Source organism: Apium graveolens, chromosome 4 (assembly GCF_009905375.1).
Source record: "Apium graveolens cultivar Ventura chromosome 4, ASM990537v1, whole genome shotgun sequence".
In the NCBI taxonomy this organism is placed as follows: domain Eukaryota; kingdom Viridiplantae; phylum Streptophyta; class Magnoliopsida; order Apiales; family Apiaceae; genus Apium; species Apium graveolens.
In genome coordinates, this window is record NC_133650.1 from 98,387,392 (window position 1) to 98,410,668 (window position 23,277).

At 32.9% G+C, this 23,277-nt stretch overlaps 1 protein-coding gene across 1 annotated transcript; it reads right to left on the reverse strand.

The window, feature by feature from the left end:
• Positions 1-3,254: 3,254 nt before the first annotated feature.
• LOC141718516 (ninja-family protein AFP3-like) lies at positions 3,255-5,837 on the reverse strand. The gene is made up of 2 exons (XM_074520896.1): positions 5,089-5,837; positions 3,255-3,838 (listed from the first exon to the last, which is right to left on the reverse strand). Exons 1-2 carry the CDS (start codon positions 5,645-5,647, stop codon positions 3,471-3,473), a joined length of 927 nt encoding a protein of 308 aa, XP_074376997.1. The 5' UTR covers positions 5,648-5,837; the 3' UTR covers positions 3,255-3,470.
• Between the last annotated feature and the right edge of the window lie 17,440 nt (positions 5,838-23,277).

A 23,277-nucleotide genomic window follows, 5' to 3' on the forward strand; every position in this document is an offset into this window, starting at 1 on the left:
AAAGATATACACAAATAAAATAATTATTAAAACATACATACAACTTCAAAATTAAGGTCTTAACTTTACCAAATTTTCTATCCATTATCCATACACGTAGAATCAGAATTCAAGAACATGTACCAAAATTATTCGTTAATGAAAAATTTTGGTCAAATTCACTTTTATTTTCTCATACCAAGAAATCCTTTTTAATTTAATAATTGTAACTACATAAACACACACAAACCAATATTATCAATAAAAGGTGAAGAAGAAGATGATGCCTTTCTATTTTTTTATTACACTTAACCAAACCCAACAGGTGTCTAGTTCATTCACCAATACTATAAATTGATTCACTTTCTACACTAATCAAAGAAAAATAAGTATTGTAATAGAATTAAGTAAATAACGAATTTGAAGGTTTTTCCAAACTAACATATATATATATATAAATATACACACATATAACTCAATTAACACTTTTTGAATGATTTAGGGTTCATCATCGTCTATTATCTGCACAAATATAAAAAATATGAGTAAACGAATATATACAAACATCAAAGCAGAAAACATGAAAAATTGAGATATATGGGAAAAACGAAAATCAATTAAAAATAAGATAATGAATTGAAGGCGTGGATGAGTATTATAGAATCAAAAGAATACATAAGAATTCAAATTTTGAATTTTGATTGTGAGCGATGATAAAGTAGGTTGATTTCACATGTAAATAGGATCGATCAATTAAGATCAGTTGAAATGATAATGGGTTAATGGGTTATAATGGATTTAAATGTGAAAGATTCATGGATATGTGTATAATATAAAGTTTTATGTGTAAAAAATAATATGGATCATGGGTCATGGGTAAATTTATGGGTAAATTTTATATGGGCAATAGTAGCTTTTTTTTTTTACAAATGCAGAAAATTTTCATTAAATTGAATATAATACAGCCGGAACAAACCCCCAACTGTCGATACTACCAGGTAATAAAACAAATAACATACTAAAATCAATTAGATGATTTGTTTCCTGATCGTTTAACACATAGAACTTAAAAATTCTTGAAGCTAAAAACGAAATCAAAAATATCCCAAGCGATCCAAATTGCACCGGCATCCCTGAAAATAGCAACATCGCAATTGACCATATCACGTAAAAATTATGGTTAGCCCAATGTTCAGAAACAACAATCGCATAAAATGAGATTGGGGAAGCGGCACCCCAGCTATCTACATGTCGGACACCAGCTATAGACATGCCGAAGGCACCCCAGCTATCTACATGCCGGATACCAGCTATAGACATGCCGAAAGTGTAAAGCCATAAAAGATGAACAATCTTTGGTTGTGAAAGGTGAGCTCTTGCAATAATCACCACCATCCCAAATTCGATACAGGTTTTGTAGATCACCAAAAGTATCAGCAACTTCGTCCTCAACAGATCCAATACCAGATTAACCCAAGCATGACTAAGCAAAAACATAACAAACACTCCAAAAGGAGAGACAAACACACACTTCAAGAGGAGAGACACACAAATACCCAAAAAAATTGGGTTTTATTGAAAATAGATCAACGAGAATAAAAGAAAATGAAGGGATTGGGGCTTTCCACCGCAGAAAACCAGTGGAAGCCCCTCGATTTACTTGAAAATAAACAAACCCTAGGAGAGGGGAGAGAGGAGGGAGGCGGCGCCTAAGTTACTTTCTTACGCTCGGGCAATAGTAGCTTTTAAGATTATATAGATTATACATATTTGATTTTTTAACATCTAATTTAAGGTGTAATAAGATTAAAAATGTACATAATTCTTCTTTACAAAATTTTGTACTACCTCTTCTTTTTAATAATTGATACCCTAATTATTGACACACATATATACTTGGACCGTACAGTTAAAATTAATATATTTTAATTTTTTTTGTCAGTTTAAATTTTGATTGTATATTTTTATTCATAAAAAGAAATATATATTACTTTTAATTATCCGGTTAAAATATCTAAAATTGTATGCCCAAAGTCAAAGTGTCAATTATTAGAAAATAGAGAAAGTATCAAATAAAACTAAAGGATCCTATCAACAATTTATTATAAATTTTAATTTTTTATCAAAATTATTTATTATTTTATTGCCCAAAATCAAAATAGGTATTATAAAATTAAAAAATTAAAAATTAAAATATAATAGAGAAGTATATTTTTATAAGAAAAAATTAATATGCAATTTTTACAGTAAATTACTAATGTGTAGAAAAGAAATTTATAAAAGAACAAACCTTTAAATAGCCGACACAACGAATTTAATTTATTAAACGTAAGTAGTGCATATATATAATCACACGGTCGTTTTTATCATTATATATTATAAATTATAATTTTAATAATATATTACTTGTAGGATTCATTCTTATATCAATTAAAGAAATAATTTTTAAAATTGTAACAGTTTTCATTAATATAATTTGATCGCTCTAAATTAAGTAACCAAAATTTTAATGTTTGGTTTTTAATATAATACCTTAACATAAGACATAGATTTCACTGATTATAAGATGGAAAAACGTGACACATTCATGTAACAAGTCTAGGGATATTACAGTAATTAAAGCAAACTGTATTTGATAAATCTGACCTGCATCCACAAACTATGAATATTTTGCAGTTCAGCAACTTGCTTGGACTCTCCTGCCTCCGATTTGGAATTAGACACGCTGCTTTTACTAAAGCAACTGCTTTTGGATCATGAGATTCTGCACATTCATACTAATGAAAATGTGAATGGTATTTGGTGCAATTCAGTACGTATGTAGTGACCACTAGTCAAGGAAATTTCAAATTTTTACTACTTCCGGTTCGGTTATTCGATTCAGTTCATAACCGTGCTCAACACTACCTGCACTACAAAATATTTTGCAACTGAGCAACTTGCTTGGACTCTCCTGCCTCCTCCGATTGGAATTTGATACGCTCCTACTAAAGCAACTGCTACTTCGGGGTCTTTTGAATCAGCGATTCCACGCAATCAGATTAATGTAAATGTGAAGGAGATTTTACCTAAATGTGGGCTCACATTGGCAATCTGCAGCTGAGGCTCGAAGAAGAGTCCAGCATTTTTTTCAGGATCCAAGAGTATTAACCAGGCTATTCAATTTCATCTCAACATCCAACATGGCAGAAGTATTCTTCCAGATTTCGATCAAAGACTGTTTACTTGCGAAATGTACCATAAAATTGTAAAGTTTGGAATATACACATTTAACGTAGATCTAATGTCATGGAGATATATAGACTCCTCAGCAACTGAAGTTGCCCAGATCTTTATATTTTAATATAGCATATTTAGGTTGTGCAACATCCCCTTCGTCTTAATTCAAAAGTTAGCAATAATAAGATAACCCAAGCACTAAGCAATACGAGTACTAAACTAAGGTTTAGTTGCTCCCAGGAATTCTTCCCAAAGGGCTAAGCAAACAAACACTACAATTGAGAAGGATTAATAACTATATGCCTTAGGGGATTTTCGACATCCCCGCCACCACCATGCTTGACAAACTCAGCTGGAGAAAAAAAGTCACCATGACAAACACATATAATCTTCACTTCCTCTCCATTCTTACATCTGTATAAGAAGCCATTGATCCTTTTGCCATCAGGGCCATCTCTCGTTGAGACGCAAGGCATGTTGCTGATCAAGTTCTTCAATGTTACCTCGTCTTTGGATCCAGCAGGTTCCAGTCTGGGTGATGGATTCTCTGTCACAGTTTCTTCAGGCTTGTTGTCGATTCTCTGCTCAACCGAAGAACGGCCACTTGCAGGACTTCCATCTTCAGGGTACTTGTTTGTTGCTGCAATGTAAAGATAAAGATGTAAAACAAATGAGAAATTCGTAGAAAATCTAAAGACGTCCACTGTAGCGAGGACAAATAGAATTGTCAAGCAAAAGTAAGATATCATCGCCAATTTACGTAAAAAAAAAATCTTTGTATTATACAGTAAATATTACAGAATTAAATAGAATCTCTTGACCTTCTAATTTTATGGTTCACCTGTTAAAAGATAAACAAAAATACAAAGTAGTACAACCCACATTTATACACTCGGAGAGTCTTCAAGTGATTGACAATATAGTACTGGACGTTAACTTATCTATAAATAGCACTATAACACGCACAAGTTAGATGAAGGCCAATAAAAAAGAACCCTTAGTCACATAGCATGAGGTCCAATCACATATCACAAGGACCGAACAAAGCTTACAATCCTCACAAGGTTTGCTTTTTTAAGGCAACCTGGGTTTCTCGACGCAAATAGCAGTTGCCCTTCTACCATTGAATCTCTTTTTTCCCATAAATTCATTATCACATTATTATGATTCACATTTTAACTGATTTCATCAAATTTAGGAAACAGATCACCTCCCATTTAAAACTCCTTCCTGGTGTAACTTCACAATGTTAACCAAACAAAACAAATTTCATCCTAACAATCATATAAACAGAGAAGTCCTCAATCACACTATATTATTTCAGATTGTTAGCCATTTTGAGTTTTATTTGGAACAAGTACATAAACATAGCTACATCTATTTTGGATGATCTCATCTACCCCTATTGTTGACATTCAAGTACCTAATTAAAGAATTCTCCAATTTTTTTTTCTTGATAGTCCATTTCAAATCACATGTAAATGGAACTAAAAGCAATCTCATAAGATATGACCACATACCACACATGACACAACATAGCACATCTATGTTTGTACCTCTATTTTTGACATTTAAGTACCCAATTTAAGAATTCTTCATTTCTCTTGAAAGTCCATTTTAGATCACATGTACCTAGAACTAAAAGTCATCTCATAACACACACACAAACCACATGACACAACATAGCACATGCAACAAGAAAGCCAAACAATACAAAAGAACAGATCTGTGGCAAACTTCACAAACCTAAAACAAGAAAACAGCAATTACAATAACACGATTCAATCTCAACACAAACTATACATACCAAAATTTCTCAAACAACCAACACAAGTAAATAGATACAGAGAGAGGGAGGTAGAGAGAGAGAGAGGATCAAGAAATATATACCTTGACGAATTTCATGAGTGTCAGGATCAGAAACACCGGAAGAACCAGCACCACTCCCCTGAGATCCAATAGACCCCTGTGAACAAAACTGAACTGAACTTGTCTTACCAGCAAAAACAGGCTGTGCAGGTGGGCCCACAACAACCTCATCACAACCCTTAACTCTCACCATCCTAACATTCTTCATCTTCTCCATTCTCTTCCTCTTGGCCTCCAATCTTTTCAAAGACTGCAACTCTTTCCTCTTCCTCCACTCTTCTGTATCCATAGGCAATGAACATGTCCTACTCAAAACCACATCATGGGCCCCACCAAGACTCCACCTCTTTGCATCCTCCTCACCCGATCCGACAGAAAAACCCGAAATAGAAGCAGCCCGGATAATATTATTATTGCATCTTTTCGGGTCAACCCCGAATCTTCCGTTCAAAGAAAGACCAAGACTCAGTTGAATCTCATCTCCCTCTTCATTAACATCATCCAATTTCCCCGCCAAATCTTTCTTGTTGTAAAATCTTTGAAGCAAATCAACCCCTTTAATTTCCTCACCGCTTGACATAATTTCCAAGAAAAAAAATCAAATTTTATCCAAAATAAAAAAGAGACACAACAAAATATGTATGGAAGGAAATTAAGAAGAATGTGTATAGAAAATGAGTATGATAAAAAGAGGGAATATAGCTTTGCATTTTTTAGCTGCAGGCGAGGAGAGAAAATTACAAGCCATTGAAAGAGAGAGAGAGATACAAAAATGAAATGAGAGAATGAAGGTGGGTGATATTTTTAAGAGCATGGTTTGCGAAAATTACGGGAATGACCTTAGGACACGTGGCTATGAGTGTGTAGAAAACAACCCACGTGGGTGTTAAGGAGCGGAAGTCGAGGAAGATAAGAAGGTAACAGGTGTCAATTATGTGATTGGGTTACAACATAATACGTGTCATTTTTTTACAAAGATTTCAGGAAGATCTTTTGTTTATGGCGTATGTGTGCATATATAGGTTTTGTATGTATAGTTTTGTAAGAATAAAGAGTCAAGTATTACAGCTACAGTTGTTGTGTGTTTTGAACAGTTTGGAGATAATAGGAGAGAGCTTAGGTTGACACGTGGACTGATGTTCTGAGTTTTACAGCTGTGACTTTGATTTAACATGCTTGGAATGTGCTGTTATTATAGGCCAAGTGGCTAGCTTTTGCAGGTTTTGCTACTTGCAAAATGAGGCAATTCCGAATTATCTGTCGTGCTTATCGTGTTTTAAAAAAGGAAACAAAACCAAATAATTTAATTATAAAATCCGATAATCCGAATAGATCAGTCAAGATCCCGACTTAAAATTTATCGGAGATTTTAAAAAATTGAAGGTATTTTAATATTTTAAATTATATTCAATTTAAATATCTTTATTTATTAGTAATTTATAAGTGTTTATATATATATATAAATTTAGAGAAATTTTATTTCTAGAGCAAAATTTTAAGTTCGAGAGTAAAAAACTATTGAAAAGGCAAAAATGCCCTCATGTTAGCACAATAATAAGCAAATTGAAAACCATATGAGGGCAATATTGTCCTTTTAATAGAACTTCGCTCCGAAAGTTAGAAATTCGCTCCGAAAATTACACTAAATTTATCATATTATATAATTTATAATCATTTAAATTTAATTGAATATATAAACATTTATTTGCAATATACGATCAGGTGCATTGCGGATAATTAATCAATTGAATCGGAGTTTTTTAAAATCACGTGTTTAAGTGTAACACCATTTTATACTGAATTTGATTTCGTTTTTGTCAAATTTTTCATCAAGTCTGAATTTCTATTTGAGTTAAGAAAGGAAAAATAATATTTTTTTATAATCTTTGGAGAAAAGGCTAAATTTTATATCGACTTGTGTTACATTAATTATTTCTTAATTTTTATGAAAATACTATAAATTATTTCTAATGCGTGCATGCAGCTAATTTAAATATATAAATTATTTCTTAAATTTGTTAAAAAGTTAGAAATTATTTATCACCGTCTCAGTGATCAGTTTAACTAAACATAATTATATTTGATCGTTTTTAATGTTATTATCTAGTAATAGTTTCAAAACTCTCTTTGAAAAATAGAACTAGTCAATAAATCTACGAGGAGGTCAAATTGTGTGAAAATGTCAAGCACCGTGAACCCCACAAGGAAAAAAAATGTACAGAGAAAAGTCCCGCACTAAATGTCATCAGATCAAGTTCAATTATCGTGAGAAGCCCGTGAGTGGTCTCAAATAAATTTGTACATATATTAAAATCATTATAATTAGAAAATTGTAAAAAGGGTTTTTTTTTCTTTATCTTATATTTTTATAGTACTTTCGTAACATAATATATAATTTTCGTAAATATTTTTTTAAATAAATTATATTTCATAGAATTTGAATAAATATCTATTCGACAAAAGGCTTATAATAATTTTAAATTGGTAAAACATATTTTAAATTAAATGACATTGTATAATCTTTTTTTTAAAATAAATAACTATGTACGCTTAAATAATCATTTAATCATAATCATCATATTGACATGTACGAACGTAAACAAATGTGATTTTAAAATAAACAACAACATATTTGAAAAATACAAAATTAACCGCGTAAGTCGAGACATATTAATTTTATATAGTAGATTTTCTTGGAGTTAGTCTCAGTTTGTTTATATTAATGTAACACCTCGATTACAGTTATATCTCGATAAATGAATAATATTGGGAGCAAAATATTTTATTCATTAATTACTCATATATCGAGGTCAAAAACACATTGTTTCTATTATTTTGGGACCGAAAAAATTATTTATATTTTTGAGATTATTCGTTTATCGGATATTTATTTATAGATGTTCTACCGTAATTCCCCCAATGTAAGAAAATTGTTTTTATATATTTTTAATGCCAGATTAATAATCCTAAATTTTTTTCTAAATTTACAAATTAATCCTCATTCATTTTTTTATAACCTCGGGTCAGGATGAACTCTGGTACATGACTATATATAGTGGGTTCATTATATATAGTGGGTTCATTGTACACCGGTATAAGCATGTTTGGAAGATAATATATAAGAAACTGAGAAGCATGAATGTGTTTGAAAAAAAAATTATTAAATTAGCGAGAGTCAAGAATATACTAAATTAGCAAATAATGAAATGTCGTTTTATCTAGTGTATATTATGAAAAAAATAAAATAAGAAATAGATAAGACGAAGATTACGTAAAAAAATTTATTGTATAATATAATAATAATTTCAGCCCTAATTTTCCTAATTAGAAATTTATAACTAATGAATATTATGATACGCTATATATATATTATGATATTTATTTTAGATTAAATTTTAAAACAATATTTTATGCTCTAGTAATTAACGTTAAAATTTGATAGAGACAATCAGGTGATTTTAATCATACCTGACTCGAAAAAATAATATATGCCTCATATTTGTTTTATAAATTATCCAAATCTTGTAAAAAAATTATAGTCGAGCTGTATAAAATTCAAAATTGAGAGTTGTTATACCCTTTATATTTTGGGTTTCATATTATTTTAATAAAATATATCACGTATGAGCTTGTTTTATATTCAGATTTGATGAAATACCTGATATTGAGACCAAGGTCTTCATATTAGGTTGTCGTGTCGATTATGGAACTAGGGGGCGTGTGGTTAACATGGAGAAACGAAATAAAATCTAGAAAAGGTAAGCAGTGAAAAAGAAATAAATGATCTTGAATCATATTACATGTTTGGTTTTTATCCGGAAACAGAATTGAAAGAATACTTACATTTTGATTTTTGGATTTAATGTTTCTTACATTATTAAATATGAAATTATATATATTCATATTTCTGACAATATAATTTATTTATATTTTAATAAAGTTATTATTAAATAACTATAGATTTTTTAGATAATTTAAGATATAAATAACGTCATATTTTTTTAATACATAACAACTAAATTTATAAATTATTATAATTTTTCAAATATTATTGACATATTAATCTATTTTTTATGTGTACAATATAAATTATAGTTGCAAAAGAAAAAAGAATGAGAAGAGGGAAATCAAATACCAAACGAGGACGGGGAAATTAAATAATTTGCGCTTTTTAACATTTGTTTGTTAGATGTTTGTGGAGATTTCTAATGATATTGCTAGTTCCTAAAAGTATCAAACTTTTCAACTTAATAGTTATCAATGTAGTTCAAAATAAAAATTAATTTATAAAATCATATTCGGCTCGAATTTAATGTATCACAGACTATTCGGTTTAGACAAGAAAATATTAAATACTTGCTTAAATTCAATTTAAATCTGATTTTTAATAGTTGAGACTAAATTATATCGAATAAAACGACAATGAATTCAAAGTTGGATATTATAAATTATAATGATCTCAAACTTGAATATCAAATTGTTCGATCTCAACCAACTTTACACCAACTATCTCATATATTTGTATATACGTGTTCTTTCTTATGGTGTATATAAAGATAATTAAAATATTATTAAGACAATTAAAAATATATTTAGCATTTATTTAATCAAAAAATATTTAAGGGCACTTAAATTTTTAAAAGATGATTGAATTTATAAATATATATATAAAATTATGAAAACTAAAATAAGTAATTATATAAAAATAAAAACAACATGTTACATGCTCAAAATATAAAATAATATAAGAAAATAGGGATAAGAAGTGAGAATCTGATTTATCTAATAAGAGTTTAAAATAAACTCAAATATCCATGTAGCATGATGGTTATAACATCAACTTTATAATATGATGTTAGGGGTTCGATTCTTCAGGTAAACAAAAATTTATACTTATTTTAGCACAAATTATATGAAAGTGGCATTTTTATAAATTTTCAATATATAAGGGTAAAATCGTAACTACACATTCATTTTATTGGCTCAATTTGCCTCTAGTCCTCTTTTAATCTATAAAAGTAGATAGAGCAATAGATAAAAGATAGATAGATAAAAGCCAATATTTTATTCACTCAAAAGTTAAAGTTATATAAAATGAATTTTATAAAAGGAGAGAATGTGGCTTATAAATTAAGAATTTTAAAGTGAACTAAAAAATTATGTAACACATCTAGTAGGGACATGAAATTTATAAGTAGGAGGTGTGGGTTCGATTCCTATTGAATACAAAAATAGTACTTAATTTTAACAATAATTTTGTAAAAATAATATTTTTATAATTTTTCAATATAAAAGGGCAAAATCGTAATTTTATAGCCATTAAAATGGATATTTTACCCTTGTGTTGCCATTTAATATATAATAATAGATGACGTACTGTATCTTATTATATACATGTATTTAAGGCCGTAAATGAGTCGATATGTTCACTTATAGTTTGGTGTTCGATTCAAAAAAAGTTCAGCTCAAACTCGGTTCGATTTATTAACGTGTCAAACATGAACATAATTTATGTTTTGGTTTGTAAATGAGCTGAACTTGAGCACAACACCGTTCAGTTCGAAAGTTCGCGAACAAGTTCATTTATAATGTTCGCTAATGTGTTCAAAAAATCCGTCAAACCATGAATCTGGGCCGAACTACAGCAATTTGAACCAAGAAAAACTGAAACCGCTACAACTATTTTTAATGATTTGGTTAACCGGACCGTTCACGCATAAATGGTTTGGTTATGATTTTTAATTAATTAAAACTTGTTAGATATTGAGTACAACACAGAGGGGGTGAATGTGTTTTCTTGATTTTTAGGCTCTTTTAGCCTATTTGGATATGGTGAAAAAAGCAATATAACTTGTAATAATATTGTATTTAAAAGAATTAATAAAGCATGCACTACAAACACAATATTTTCAAAACTCACTTAACTTTGTATTAAAATTAAGTACATCTTATTACAAATTTCTGGGTTCTTTGTAACTAAAAAACTCAGCTTATATCTTGAGAGAGTACAAGAAAATCTAGATCCGTTTGTTACTCTTTAAACAAAGGACCAGTATTTACTTTATAGATTAGTAAACACAGGTTTACACAACATGTAATAAGATGTACTAAATCCTATTTTAAGTTATCTCTAAAGCTTTCCATTTCTGGCTTAGTGAATCTTTGCAAATCCTGTAGGTCTAACTTCTCTTGTCAGTTAATCTTGGCCCTTGATCTTGCACTCTTCAAGCTGCTTTTGTAGACTTTTCAATCTAAATGGCTAGATCATTTGTTGATTGATAATCTTGAATTTTTAACTTGTCTACATTCTGTACTTGAGGTTCATATCGAGATCTCTAGTTTGTTGTATAGAGAACTGACATCTCGATAAGTATAATGGTTTATCGAGATCTCTAAGTTCTCTATAAGTGTTTTGACTTGTCGAGATCTCTGAGTTCTTTATAAGTGAATTTGGCTTGTCAAGGTCTCCAAAACTCTGCATGTAGAAATGACTTGTCGATATCTCCAATCTTCATATCTTCACTTTCACTTGTCGATATCTTTGAGTTCTCTATATGCAGAAATGACTTGTCGATATCTTTGAGATTTTTGTATGCATTTTGACTTGTCCATATCTCTACGATCTCTAATGAGAAATTGACTTGTCGATATCTCCAATCTTCGTATCTTCATTTGACGTGTCGATATCTCTGGGACTTCTCTATAAGCCATTTTGGACTTTTCGATAAGACATTCTGGAGTTCTCGAATGACTTCTCTATATGACTTGATCTGTGATTTATAGATATCTTGACTTAGAATATTTTCCTTAAAACAGATTTATTCAACTGCAAGCTTCTTGACCTTTTCTCTGAGGCATGATCTTGTTGATCTTCTTCCAGAGTTTATTCTTAGGATTGAGACTGTTCATAGAAAAATACTCCAGTGTGATCTTTAACATTTTTACAGACTCAAGTAATACAATACAAAATATAGATTTAGACTATCATACAACTAAATCTTAGGGTTGTCAATGTGACTTAGTCTTGTTATAATACAGGCATGTCTTGCACAACAATTTCGCCCAATTTGTGAGAAGATTGCTTATCAGAAATTCATGCCTGGTAACAAGACTAACCCCAAGTTAAAATAAAAAATAAATACAGCTTTCATACACTGAGTGATTACACGAGTTCAATAAGTATATTCATCATATAAACTTCTCATAACCTAATTCTTTTCTAATGAGGTCCTTTAGATTTACAAGAACTTGAAGTTCCTCTATGATTTATGTCCCCCTTAGAGCTTCCACAAGCTTAATCCAATCATCCAATGAATAACTATTCAAGTAATTTACTCTGAATCTAGAGAATCTTCCAGGTTTTATGTTTAGAAAATGTCTATGCTTAGATATCCTGCCCAGCCCCTTTTTCTTGAGTTCATTAGATCTTTGCTCAAACATTGCTATTTCTTCTGCATATTTCCTTTCCCTTTCCTCTCTTTGAGCTTTTTCTTTTTCTCTTCTTTCTTCTCTTACTATTAACCATACACACATCACAAACCTCCATTCCTTTGTGCTTGTGTCATTATCCTTCATTAAGCTAATCACCCTCTTGATGTCTGTGGTTGAAAATGTGTCCATTAATCCCTGTTAAGTAGAGTGAAGGAGCCATCTTGATAGTAGATTCCGACTTCTCTCAATGATACAACCCAAATTTTGATTATTTCTTCAGCTAATTATTGAAATTAGTCATCATCTGTGATGCAGCAATTTAATGGTAGAAAATCAGTCTGATCAAAGCAATTCCAGATAACCCTCTCTTGAACTTGCAGCTTTTTTGGCTTTCTCCCAACAGTTTTGAAATGAGTTTTGATAGGTGGCTTACATGAAGGTAGGTTTATGATTTTCTTTAGGGTGGTTTGACTAGAGGTGATTGGAATTTTAAGTAGAGAGTTTGTAGTTTATTTGAACAAAATTTTTGGCTTAGAAGTTGAAGGTAGTTGAGTGTTTGAGTTTGTAGGCTTAGAGGTTTGAGCTTGTTGGATTTAGATTGGTAGGACATTTTTCTTTATGCCTTCACCATCTTCCTTTTTCTTTCATCTCCCATTTTCTTATCATCGCTCTTCTTCTCATCCTCCTTCTTATCTTCTGCTTTGTTGTCAGTTGCTTTTGAAAAGTGACTTGGATTTGAGCCAGAAGGTTTTTGATCATCTTTATTCTACTCATCATCATCCTTGTCATCTTTTGAGTTAAACTTTATAGTTGGCAACATGGTCTCTGCATTTTGTAGATATCTCCCTAGCATCCTAATCATCTCCTCATCTTCATCCTAATCATTTCCTCATCTTCAGTTATTTTAAAGTTCTTTCTCTTTAGATCAGTCTTCAATGTCATTATTAATCTTGTATTTCCTCTTACATAGTTTTTGGGTATTGTGAAGTATCTGCATTGTTTAGTTTGTGGACAAATATAGGCCACCCCTTGATTGGATGTAGATAGGTTTCAGGAAAAGTAGTTATCTAAGCTTGCTTGAGTTCTTTGAGCAATCAGGTGTCCTCTGGAATTACTGGAATAACTCTGTCAATTATCATATCCAGATCATATGCTCCCATTCTTTGTACATTTGACAGAGAAACCTGCAAACATCTGTCCAAACTACATTCATTGACATTGGCTACTATCCCTTTTCTCCAAAAAGTTGTCAACCTTCACTATTACCACTCTTAAGAAATTGATGTTGTTGGCCAAAACTCTCTTGTAAGTAATGTAGTTATTGTCCAGAGAGACTCTTAGAACTTCTAGTAGCTCATTGAACTCTATATCTTGACAGAGTCCTTCTGCAGCTTTCTGGAGCCTGTCTTTACTTACACTTTGAGAGAGTTTTAATTGCATAGAGCTTTGACCATAGTGAGTAATACATTTTCTAGACTCTTGAGATTGTGAAGATTTACCAACTTCATTGGACTGTTTAATCCTAGCTTCTATATCCCCCGTAGTCTTGTTGGCAGGCAGGAGTAGTGGATTTAGAATTTCTGGCCTCACAGTTTCAGGAAGAGCAGGTAAGGGAACATTCAAGGCACCCATGATATCTCCCCAAGAAACCGAATTCTGTATTTGGAGATGTTTGTGGGAGTCTACCAGGGTCCTGATTTTATTCTATTAATTCTGCACTAGAGAAGTGAGAGCATTAACCTAAGTTGTGAGTGAGTCATTTGAGGCTTGGAGAGTTGAAACTTGTTGTTGTATAGATTGAATCTGGAGATTTGTTGATATAGAAGGAGGTTGTTGAGAACTTGAAGAGATAGGAGCCAAAGTAGCTGGAACTGACTCCTTGATCCCTTGCATTAACGAAGCAGATGGTTCATTTCTAGCTTGATGAAGTTGATCCAGTTTGACCCTTTGTGTCATTATTACTGGTAATATGATTCTGGACTTCTTGCAAAGCTACAAATAATTTTTTGAGATTCTTGATACTCTGCGCCATGCTAGTCATGTCAAACCTTGTCATTTGGTCAGCAAATGTCTAAAACTTGTTCTTGATCCGAACTTGATTAGGTACAAGTTCATCCACTTTCTCCCTTACCATCCTTATTTTTCTGTCTTGATGGTTGTCCAGAGTCTGTTGTAGAGCTTTACTCATGAGATGAAAAGCTTTAAGTTGAGCTTTATAGACTTCTGTCACAGCATCATATACTTCCTGTGGAGTGAGTGCATTGGCATTGCTTCCCAATATTGTGATATATTCTTCTCTAAATCTTTCCAAGACCTCATTCATTCTCAAGTTGAAGTCCTTATCCAACCAAGCATCCACATTTCCATCCTGCTCAGTTTCCTTCGGAATCTTTTGCTGCTGCTCTTCAAATTCTATTTTATTAGACAACAAGATTGCTTGATAGTCCTGATTGGACATGTTTGTGGTAAGAAGTTGTTGTGTGATGTTGGCAAGGCTAGAAAGTTGATCAACCAATAGGTCATTCATTGTAATGCGTTGAGCTTGGGCATCTTGAAGCCACTAAGAGACAAGGTGTAATGGTTGTTGAGAAGGATTAGATGTGGAAGGTATGTTTGTTTGGGTTGAGGCTGATGGTTGAAGTGCAATAACATTACTTATGACAGATGCCACAGTTTGACTCACAGTTGGAACTGTAGTTATTATAGTGTATTTTTCACCACTCGTGGGAACCTCCAATTGAATTGGAGGGGATTTGACCAGGTTACTGTCATGTACTATGGCCTCAAACCCTAGCTCTTCTTGAAAAGAGCTGGCACTTGAATGTACTAGACTTGCCTCCCCTATAACAGGCTCATTGGCAATTAGACTTTTAGCTTCAATTGTTAAGGCAATTTCAGTTAGGGTTTTGAGGGGAGTTGTTCCTTCATGAGTAACCTCCATTTGAATTGGAGAGGACTTAGATAGCTCCCCCTCAGCAGTACTACCCTCAAGCCTATCAATCTATGAAGATTGTATAGCACATGAAGGTGCTTGAGTAAATACCACAGGATCTTCAGTAAAAAATGTTGAAACCCCTGTGTTTGTGTTGGTGTCATCAAGGTCTACCCCAGAGTGTAGCCTCTCACCAACTAAATGTGGTTCATGGGTGCTGAGCATAGTTTCTTGAGCCATGTCACTTAATTTTAGCAACACTTGATAATTAGATTCAAGAGTCTCATTGTATGAAGAAGAAATTTTAGAAATGAGATTTGAGATTTCAGAACTGAGTGTTGGCAGCTCCCCTGAATAGATGAGGGAGCTTCAAAAGATGTGCTCTCTCTGTGTGTGCCATCCTTATTCCTTCTTTCTTATACTTGAATGTGTTCAAGTGTTGGTGCAGACTCTTTACATGGTGCACTAGGGAGAGTGCTCTTTTCAATAGAGACACCCTGTTGAGAGGATATCCCTAGAGTCTGTTTTATGCCCTCTTTTGCAACTACATCCTTTTGGGAGTATGCAGAGGTAGCTTGAGTGGTCAACTCGGTTTTCTTGGCCTTCTTTGATTTCTTGACCAGGGTGGACTCTATTTGAGTTCTATCCTCACCACTCTCATTGATAATAGTTAGGGTTTCCAGCTTTCTCTTCTTTTTACTCACATAACCCTTTTGAGAGGATAAAGTGGTTGGTTTCCTAGCTTCTATAGGAAAAGAAAGAGGGGTCTTAGTTTGGGAAGGCCCCTGTTGGTGTTCCTGTGTTTGTTCTTCCACAGGTACAGGAGCCATTAGGGTACTAGTTGTGATTGTAGACCCCCTGTCAGGCATATGGAGGGTAAGTCCTGAATCTCTCTAACATAAATGGAGTGATTTTAAGACTTATAGATACCTTGTTATTTGTAATGAGTGAGCCAAATAGAACTTTGGACAATTGTCTACAGTTGCCTATTTTATTTCTATCTATACCATTAAGCATATGAATGTCATTCACTTTATGATTTAAAGTAGACATTATAAGTTTAGGAAGAAAGATTTCCTTACCTCTTGATGTCAAATACATTGTGAGCCTAGTGCTGAGCTCCTCAATGATCAAGTATCATACATTGAGGTGTCTGTTGTGAACCATGGAGAACACCAGCTTCTAAACAACACTTGAAATGTTGTCATATCTTGTCTTCCTACAGGTGAATGCCCTCACAATTGAGTCAAATGAGAAAGACCATTCCATCCTCAAGTACTTCTTGTTCAGGCTTGCTAAATTGATCATCTCACTGTAGTTTATAAAGTTCGTGACCTCAGCTAGCTCTTCTTGTGTTGGAACCTCCACCAAATTGTCAATAGGGATGCCCAAAGCCAAATTGACATCATCTTCAGAAAACTCCACATGTTGGCCTTGAATGGAGCAGTTAACCACCATGGACATAGCTTGGTTCTCATGTACCACTGTCCTTATCGGAGCCTTGTTCTAGAAATTCATAAAAAATCCAAGTATAGTACTGGATTTGCAGTTAGAGCACCTGCAAAATAAGTTTCAGAAAGAAACTTCACAAAGCTCTTGAAGCTATCAGGATCTTGGTTTGCATCTGTAAATGCAAGATAGTTGGTGCCCTCCTTTGGGATAAAAGGTGTAACTGTATTTGATACCATTTTAAGTGTTTTAATTTGAGTGGGTAAGAAAAATTAGGGAGAAGGAGTTTGAGATGAGGGAAAATGGTTTGGATTTGGAAAAATTAGGTCACTTAAAGATTTCGAAGGCGTAAAGAGGTGTATGTCGATATGTCTGGGTATTTATAGTAAAAGGTAAATGACTTGTCGAGAACTCAAAATAAACGTTTGGAATTTGCTTATCGAGAAGTCATATTGTAAGAATAGATACATATCAATATGTCATTTTCCTGACTTTTATCGAGAACTAGAAAATGACTTATCGAGATGTCTAATAAATACCCAGTTTGTCCTGAATGGACTGAATTTTTCAATTTTTATTTGAAAAAATCAAAATAAAATTAGAATGATTTTATCAAAAGTATTTTACAAAAATATGTTATTTAATTAAATTATTAGTTCTAAGTTGTTGATAAGTCTAAAATGTATACTTGTAGAGAACTATGTGAATTAACACTTATTGAGATCTCTACAATGAATTATCGAGAAGTAGAGCTGCAAATGAACAGAGCCGTTTGTGGATAAAACTAGGGATCAACTCGTTTAAATGAACTCGGTCTGGTTCATTTTTTTTAAAGGAGCTGATCATGAACATAAAAATGAACTCGGAAAAGTAAACGAGCCGAGCCGAGTTTTTTGTATGTTCGGCTCGGACTCGGCTAGTTTAGCTTGGACTCGTCTCGAACTCGGAAACTCGACTCGACTCGGATAAAATTTATATTTATATAACAAATAATAAATATTTACTAATCACTTGTTTAAAAAATTTAGATTTCAATTTTTTTAATAAATATGAAAAAATGATACACCTAATAGTTTGTTCTCCTTGAAATAAATGCCATTAATCTAAAATATATGACCACAAAATTTATATATTACACTTGTTACAAAATAACTCACCATTTTTCAGGGGGTGCACTCGACTTTGGATGGCTGCCCAGGCAAAACATGGGAACCAAAAGAGAAGCGAGTAAACAAGATTATTTTTGTAGGAAGGCACTTGGATGAAACCGCTCTTAAGAAAGGATTCAAAGGTTGTTTAGTATGAGTATCAAGATAGGTGTCCTCGTATTACTTACATCTCTCTATAATCCAAGTCTTGAAGGGACATTAAATTTAGAACTATACACTTTTATCTACTTCATTTCTAAAGAAAAGGTTTGATCTGCATGTTGTTCACAACTGTCTGGAGAGTCCTTTTGGAATTTTTTCAAGAAAATAACACTCAGACAAGTCTAGGTGTGTCAAAATCTTGGAAATCCAAATTCTTGTGGAATCTTCTCAAGATTGTGACATGCTCTGAGATCCAGAATGGTCAAATTTTCAAGGTATTTGACCTGGTCAGGAATAGCTACTATCCTCGAAATACCTTGAAGGCTAAGAAGCTTGAGGTTCTTCATGTCACCTAAGGCCTCCAATAATTTTTCATCATCCACTTCAATGTGATGGTTGCCTATGGACTACCACCTTTCCAAGTACTGAACAATAACATTTTTCATCATGTGTATCCATTCAGGCCTAATGTCGAGAACATTTTCACTCACATTGAAAATTGCATGGAATTTCTCGAACTCAAAGTTACTTTCTAACAATTTGTTTTCCATATTCTTATCTTCTCGAAGTAGAAAGCATCTATGAGACACGAAGGTGAAACATTTGCAAGATTCTACATATAACAAGTAATTATGCAGAGTCGTTGATATTAATTGTGCATATATCACATCTGAATTCTGGTGAGTATCATGTTAAAAGAAAGTAATTATTTAAAAGACTAACTATCATCTATTTAGCATAAAGCAACCACTTCATATGTTTAAATATCAAAATTTAGATTATCTTCTTTCTTCAAAAATTCCAACATCAAAAGGAAGACTCCGTGATCCGCAGTAACATTCACCTACACGAGATATATAACCAGATCACTCTACGAGCTTCCAAGATGTGAAAGGGCACATCATCAAACAAAAACTTGCGTTTCAGTAATAAAAAGTGGACCAAGTAACATCAAGAACTAATCAAGAAGGTAACACTTAAATTCATTAAGATCGTCTACTGCAATTATCTGATAAAACGAGAAGTCATAATAATGCTTGTCGAGAAGTCCTTCGATAAGTCAGAAAAATGACTTGTCGAGAAGTCAGTTAGACTTATCGAGAACTTAGTTCTCTATATACTTTTGTTCTTTTTGAATCTGTCTTATGCTAATTTTAGATATTGAAGATGTCAATTATCATGTAGATAATTTTCTTAGAATTGAAAAATTCCAAGCTAAGTTTTGAATTTTAAAAAATAAATATAAAGAGATTTCTGAAATATTTATAACTCATATTCCAGTCAATTTCAAATTAAATAAAATTAATTTTGATTTATTATAAATCAATTTGCTGCAACATATTAGCTGAGTTCTTTCCTTTAAGATGAATAATTTAGCATTCCAATTTCACCTACAAGTCTAGTGAAAGTTGCTTCATCCAAAGGTTTAGTAAAAATGTCAGCTAACTATTTTTCTGTTGGAATAAAATGAGCTCAATGGTACCATATGCAATATGTTCTCTAATAAAATGGTACCTTACATCAATGTGCTTTGTTCTAGAATGATTAACCGGATTAGCCACAATAGATATAGCACTAGTATTGTCACATATAATTGGGATTTTGGGTAACACTAGGCCATAGTCCATTATCTAATCTCTAATCCAAAGCACTTGAGCACAACAACTTCCAACAGCTATGTATTCAACCTCGACATGAGTTTTGAGAATCTTTGACATATCTTTTCATTAGTAGATCCAAAAATGATATCATCCACATAGATATAAACTAGGATCATATCACCACCATATTTCTTGTAGAAGAGAGTCTTATAAATAGTTCCTCTAATGAATTCATATTTAATTAGAAATTCTGACAGTGTGTCATACCATGCTCTAGATGCTTAGTTTAATCCATAGAGAGCCTTTAGAAGTTTGTAGACAAAATCTGAAAATTCAGGATCTTCAAAGCCAGGTCACTGTTACACATAAACTTCTTCTTCTAGCTCACCATTTAGGAATGCATTCTTTACATCCATTTGATACACCTTAAAGTTTGAGTGTGCGGTAAATACAAGAAAGATTCTTATTGCTTCAAGTCTTGCAACTGGAGCAAAAGTTTCATCATAATCAATTTCTTCTTCATGTGAGTAGCCTTTTGCAATAACCTTGCTTTGTTTCTTGTTACAATCCCATTTTCATCCATTTTATTCCCGAACATCCACTTTGTTCCAATTATACTTCTGTTCTTTGGTGCAGGAACCAACTTCCAAACTTTGTTCCTTTCAAACTGATTTAGCTCTTCTTGCATAGCAGATATCCAATCAGGGTCAAGTAGAGCTTCCTCGGTTTTTTTAGGCTCAACTTGTGAAAGAAAGAATGCATGTAGACATTCATTAGCAGTTGCACTTTAGTCCTTACTACAATATTTGGATCACCAATAATTGCTTCTCTTGTGTGACTTCTATCCCATTTCCCGGTGTGAGTTTGATGACTTGAGTTTTTTGCATCTTCTTCATCATTGGCATGACTTGCAGAACTTTCCCCTCTTTCTCTCCTGAGTTTGTGCTATCAAATTCAGGTGTTTGAAATGAGCTTCCATTATCATGATTCACTTTTTTAGTTGGTTCTTCATCCATTCCGTTACTTGTTTTCACTTCATCTTCATCTTCAGAATCACTATCAATATTGAGATTTTCAAATTTAAGGGCCTCTGCTTCATTTTCATCAAGGCATTCCAAGCCTGGACACTTGTCATCATCAAAAGTCACATCTGTGCTTTCCATGATTTTCTTTTGTTCAAGCACATAGACTTTGTAAGAAGTTCTCTCCAATGAATATCCCAGAAAAATTGCTTCAAAAGACTCAAATTTTCCCACATATTCAGAGTTTCCTTTCAAAATATAACAATTGTTTCCAAACACATGAAGATATTTCACAGCGGGCTTCCTTTTAGATAAGATTGAGTAGGGTGATTTGTCAAGATACTTGTTAATGAGATATCTTTTTTTAGTATAGCATGCAGTGTTGATAACTTCTTCCCAAAAACTTTTTGGCAATTTGGCATCTTGCAGTATTGTTCTAGCAGCCTCTACTAGTGTTCTATTCTTTCTCTTAACTACCCCATTTTGTTGAGGTGTTCTAGCAGCTGAGAATTCTTGATTGCCCTTATCTTTGCAAAATTCAGTTAAAGTTGCATTTCTGAATTATGTGACACTGTCACTCCTCAACTTTTTCACACAATTCCGATCTTCAGCCTGCTTCTCAATCTTCTTGATGTGTTCAATTATGATGTGTGGAGTTTCATCCTTAGAATTCATGAATTCTATCCATTTGTATCTTGAGTAGTCATCGATCTTCACAAGTGCATATTTCTTTCTTGAAATTGATAAAACATTAACTGGTCCAAATAAGTCCATGTGGATAAGTTGCAAAGGTGCACTTATAGAATTTACTGTTTTACTCTTGTGACTTGACTTCTTCATTTTTCCTTTTTGACAAGCTTCACAAACTTCATTTTGAGCAAACTCCAGATTTGGCATGTCTCTCACTAACTCCTTTTTCACCAGGATGTTGATTGCCTTGTAATTCACGTGATAGAGCTTTTTGTGCCATAGCTTGCTTTGCTCTACAGATGCCTTGGTGTAGAAGCAACAGATTCCTTCCTTATTTGCTGAGTGTAAATCTGCAACAAATAGGCTTCCCTTTCTTACTCCTTTCAGAGCAACTTCACTAGTCTTTTTGCTGATGATTAAGCATTCTCCTTTGTCAAATGAAACATTGAATCATCTATCTGTGAATTGACTGTCACTTAAGAGATTTACTTCTAAACTAGCTACCAGTGCTACATCTTCAATGACAATATTTCCAGAGATTAACTTGCCATATCCCGTTATGAAACCTTTGTTGTTGTCTCAAAAAGTCACTAAGGGGCCAGCCTTCTCCTCAAACTGTGATATCAGGGCCTTATCACCTGTAATATGTCTTGAGCATCCACTGCCTATGATCCATATGACTCTCTTCGTTTTGCCCTGGACACAATGAGGATTAAGTGTGTTTAGCTACCCGAGAAGTATTGGGTATTTTCTTCCTGTTGACAAAATTTACGGAATTAGAATGTGCTGATTCAGAAGGAACAGTGTGAACAAATTGTTTTACATTTTCCTTTTTGTCTATAGATTCAAAATTAACATATTTCAGTTCTACTCTCAGTTTATGATAACTTGTCATTACTTTCATGTTACAAGGTATGCAGTCAAATTTGTCACAAAAGGAGTAAGGGTCTTCTGCATTTGCTTCACTGTACTTGCATGCACCCACTTTTAGCTTGCTAACATCCTTTTTGCAAAGGTGAGTTAGGTAATTTATTTAGCCACATTTCTGACATTACTTTCTGGGGGTATCTGCAACAAATACAAAGTTTTTGCTCTTATTTACTCCTATCTTACCATTCATGTTCTTTTTCTTCCTTTCCGTATTCTCAGTCTTGACTTCCTTGACTAGTGTATTAGGAACTTGGTTGACCATGGGCTTCTTCTTTCTTTCAGTAGCAGGAGCGCTTTCTTCATTTTTCATTTTTTTATCTTCATCCACAGGTTATTGCTTGATGACCAACTCCTCTTCACTGAAATTTACTTCACATGCCTTGAACAAAGGTGAATCAACCTTTCTCAGCATAGCTGGGACATTTTCATTTATAGTTGCTTTTCTCTTGTCACCTTCATTCTTCTTGTTGATGTTTAGGACATCATAGTCAATGCCAATAGCTATATTAACACATGGCTTGTTCTTCTCATGGTACTGACCAACTAACTGAGAAACATTCCTGAAAGATTTTAACTTCATTTCATTCTTCTTTATCTTTTCCCTCAACACAGCTTCTATTTCACTAGCACACTTCAGCTTGTTCTTTAGATATTCATTTTCCTGCTTGACAATTTCAAGCTCAACATGCTGCAGTTCTAAATTTTATTTCTCAATCTCAAGCTCCTCATTTTTCTTTGACAGTCTATTCACTTCCTCGGTAGCTGCCACCATGCTTGTGTGTATATGAAACATCTCTACACTCATCTTTTCAACAGTCTCCTTATATTGACTAACATTTAAATCA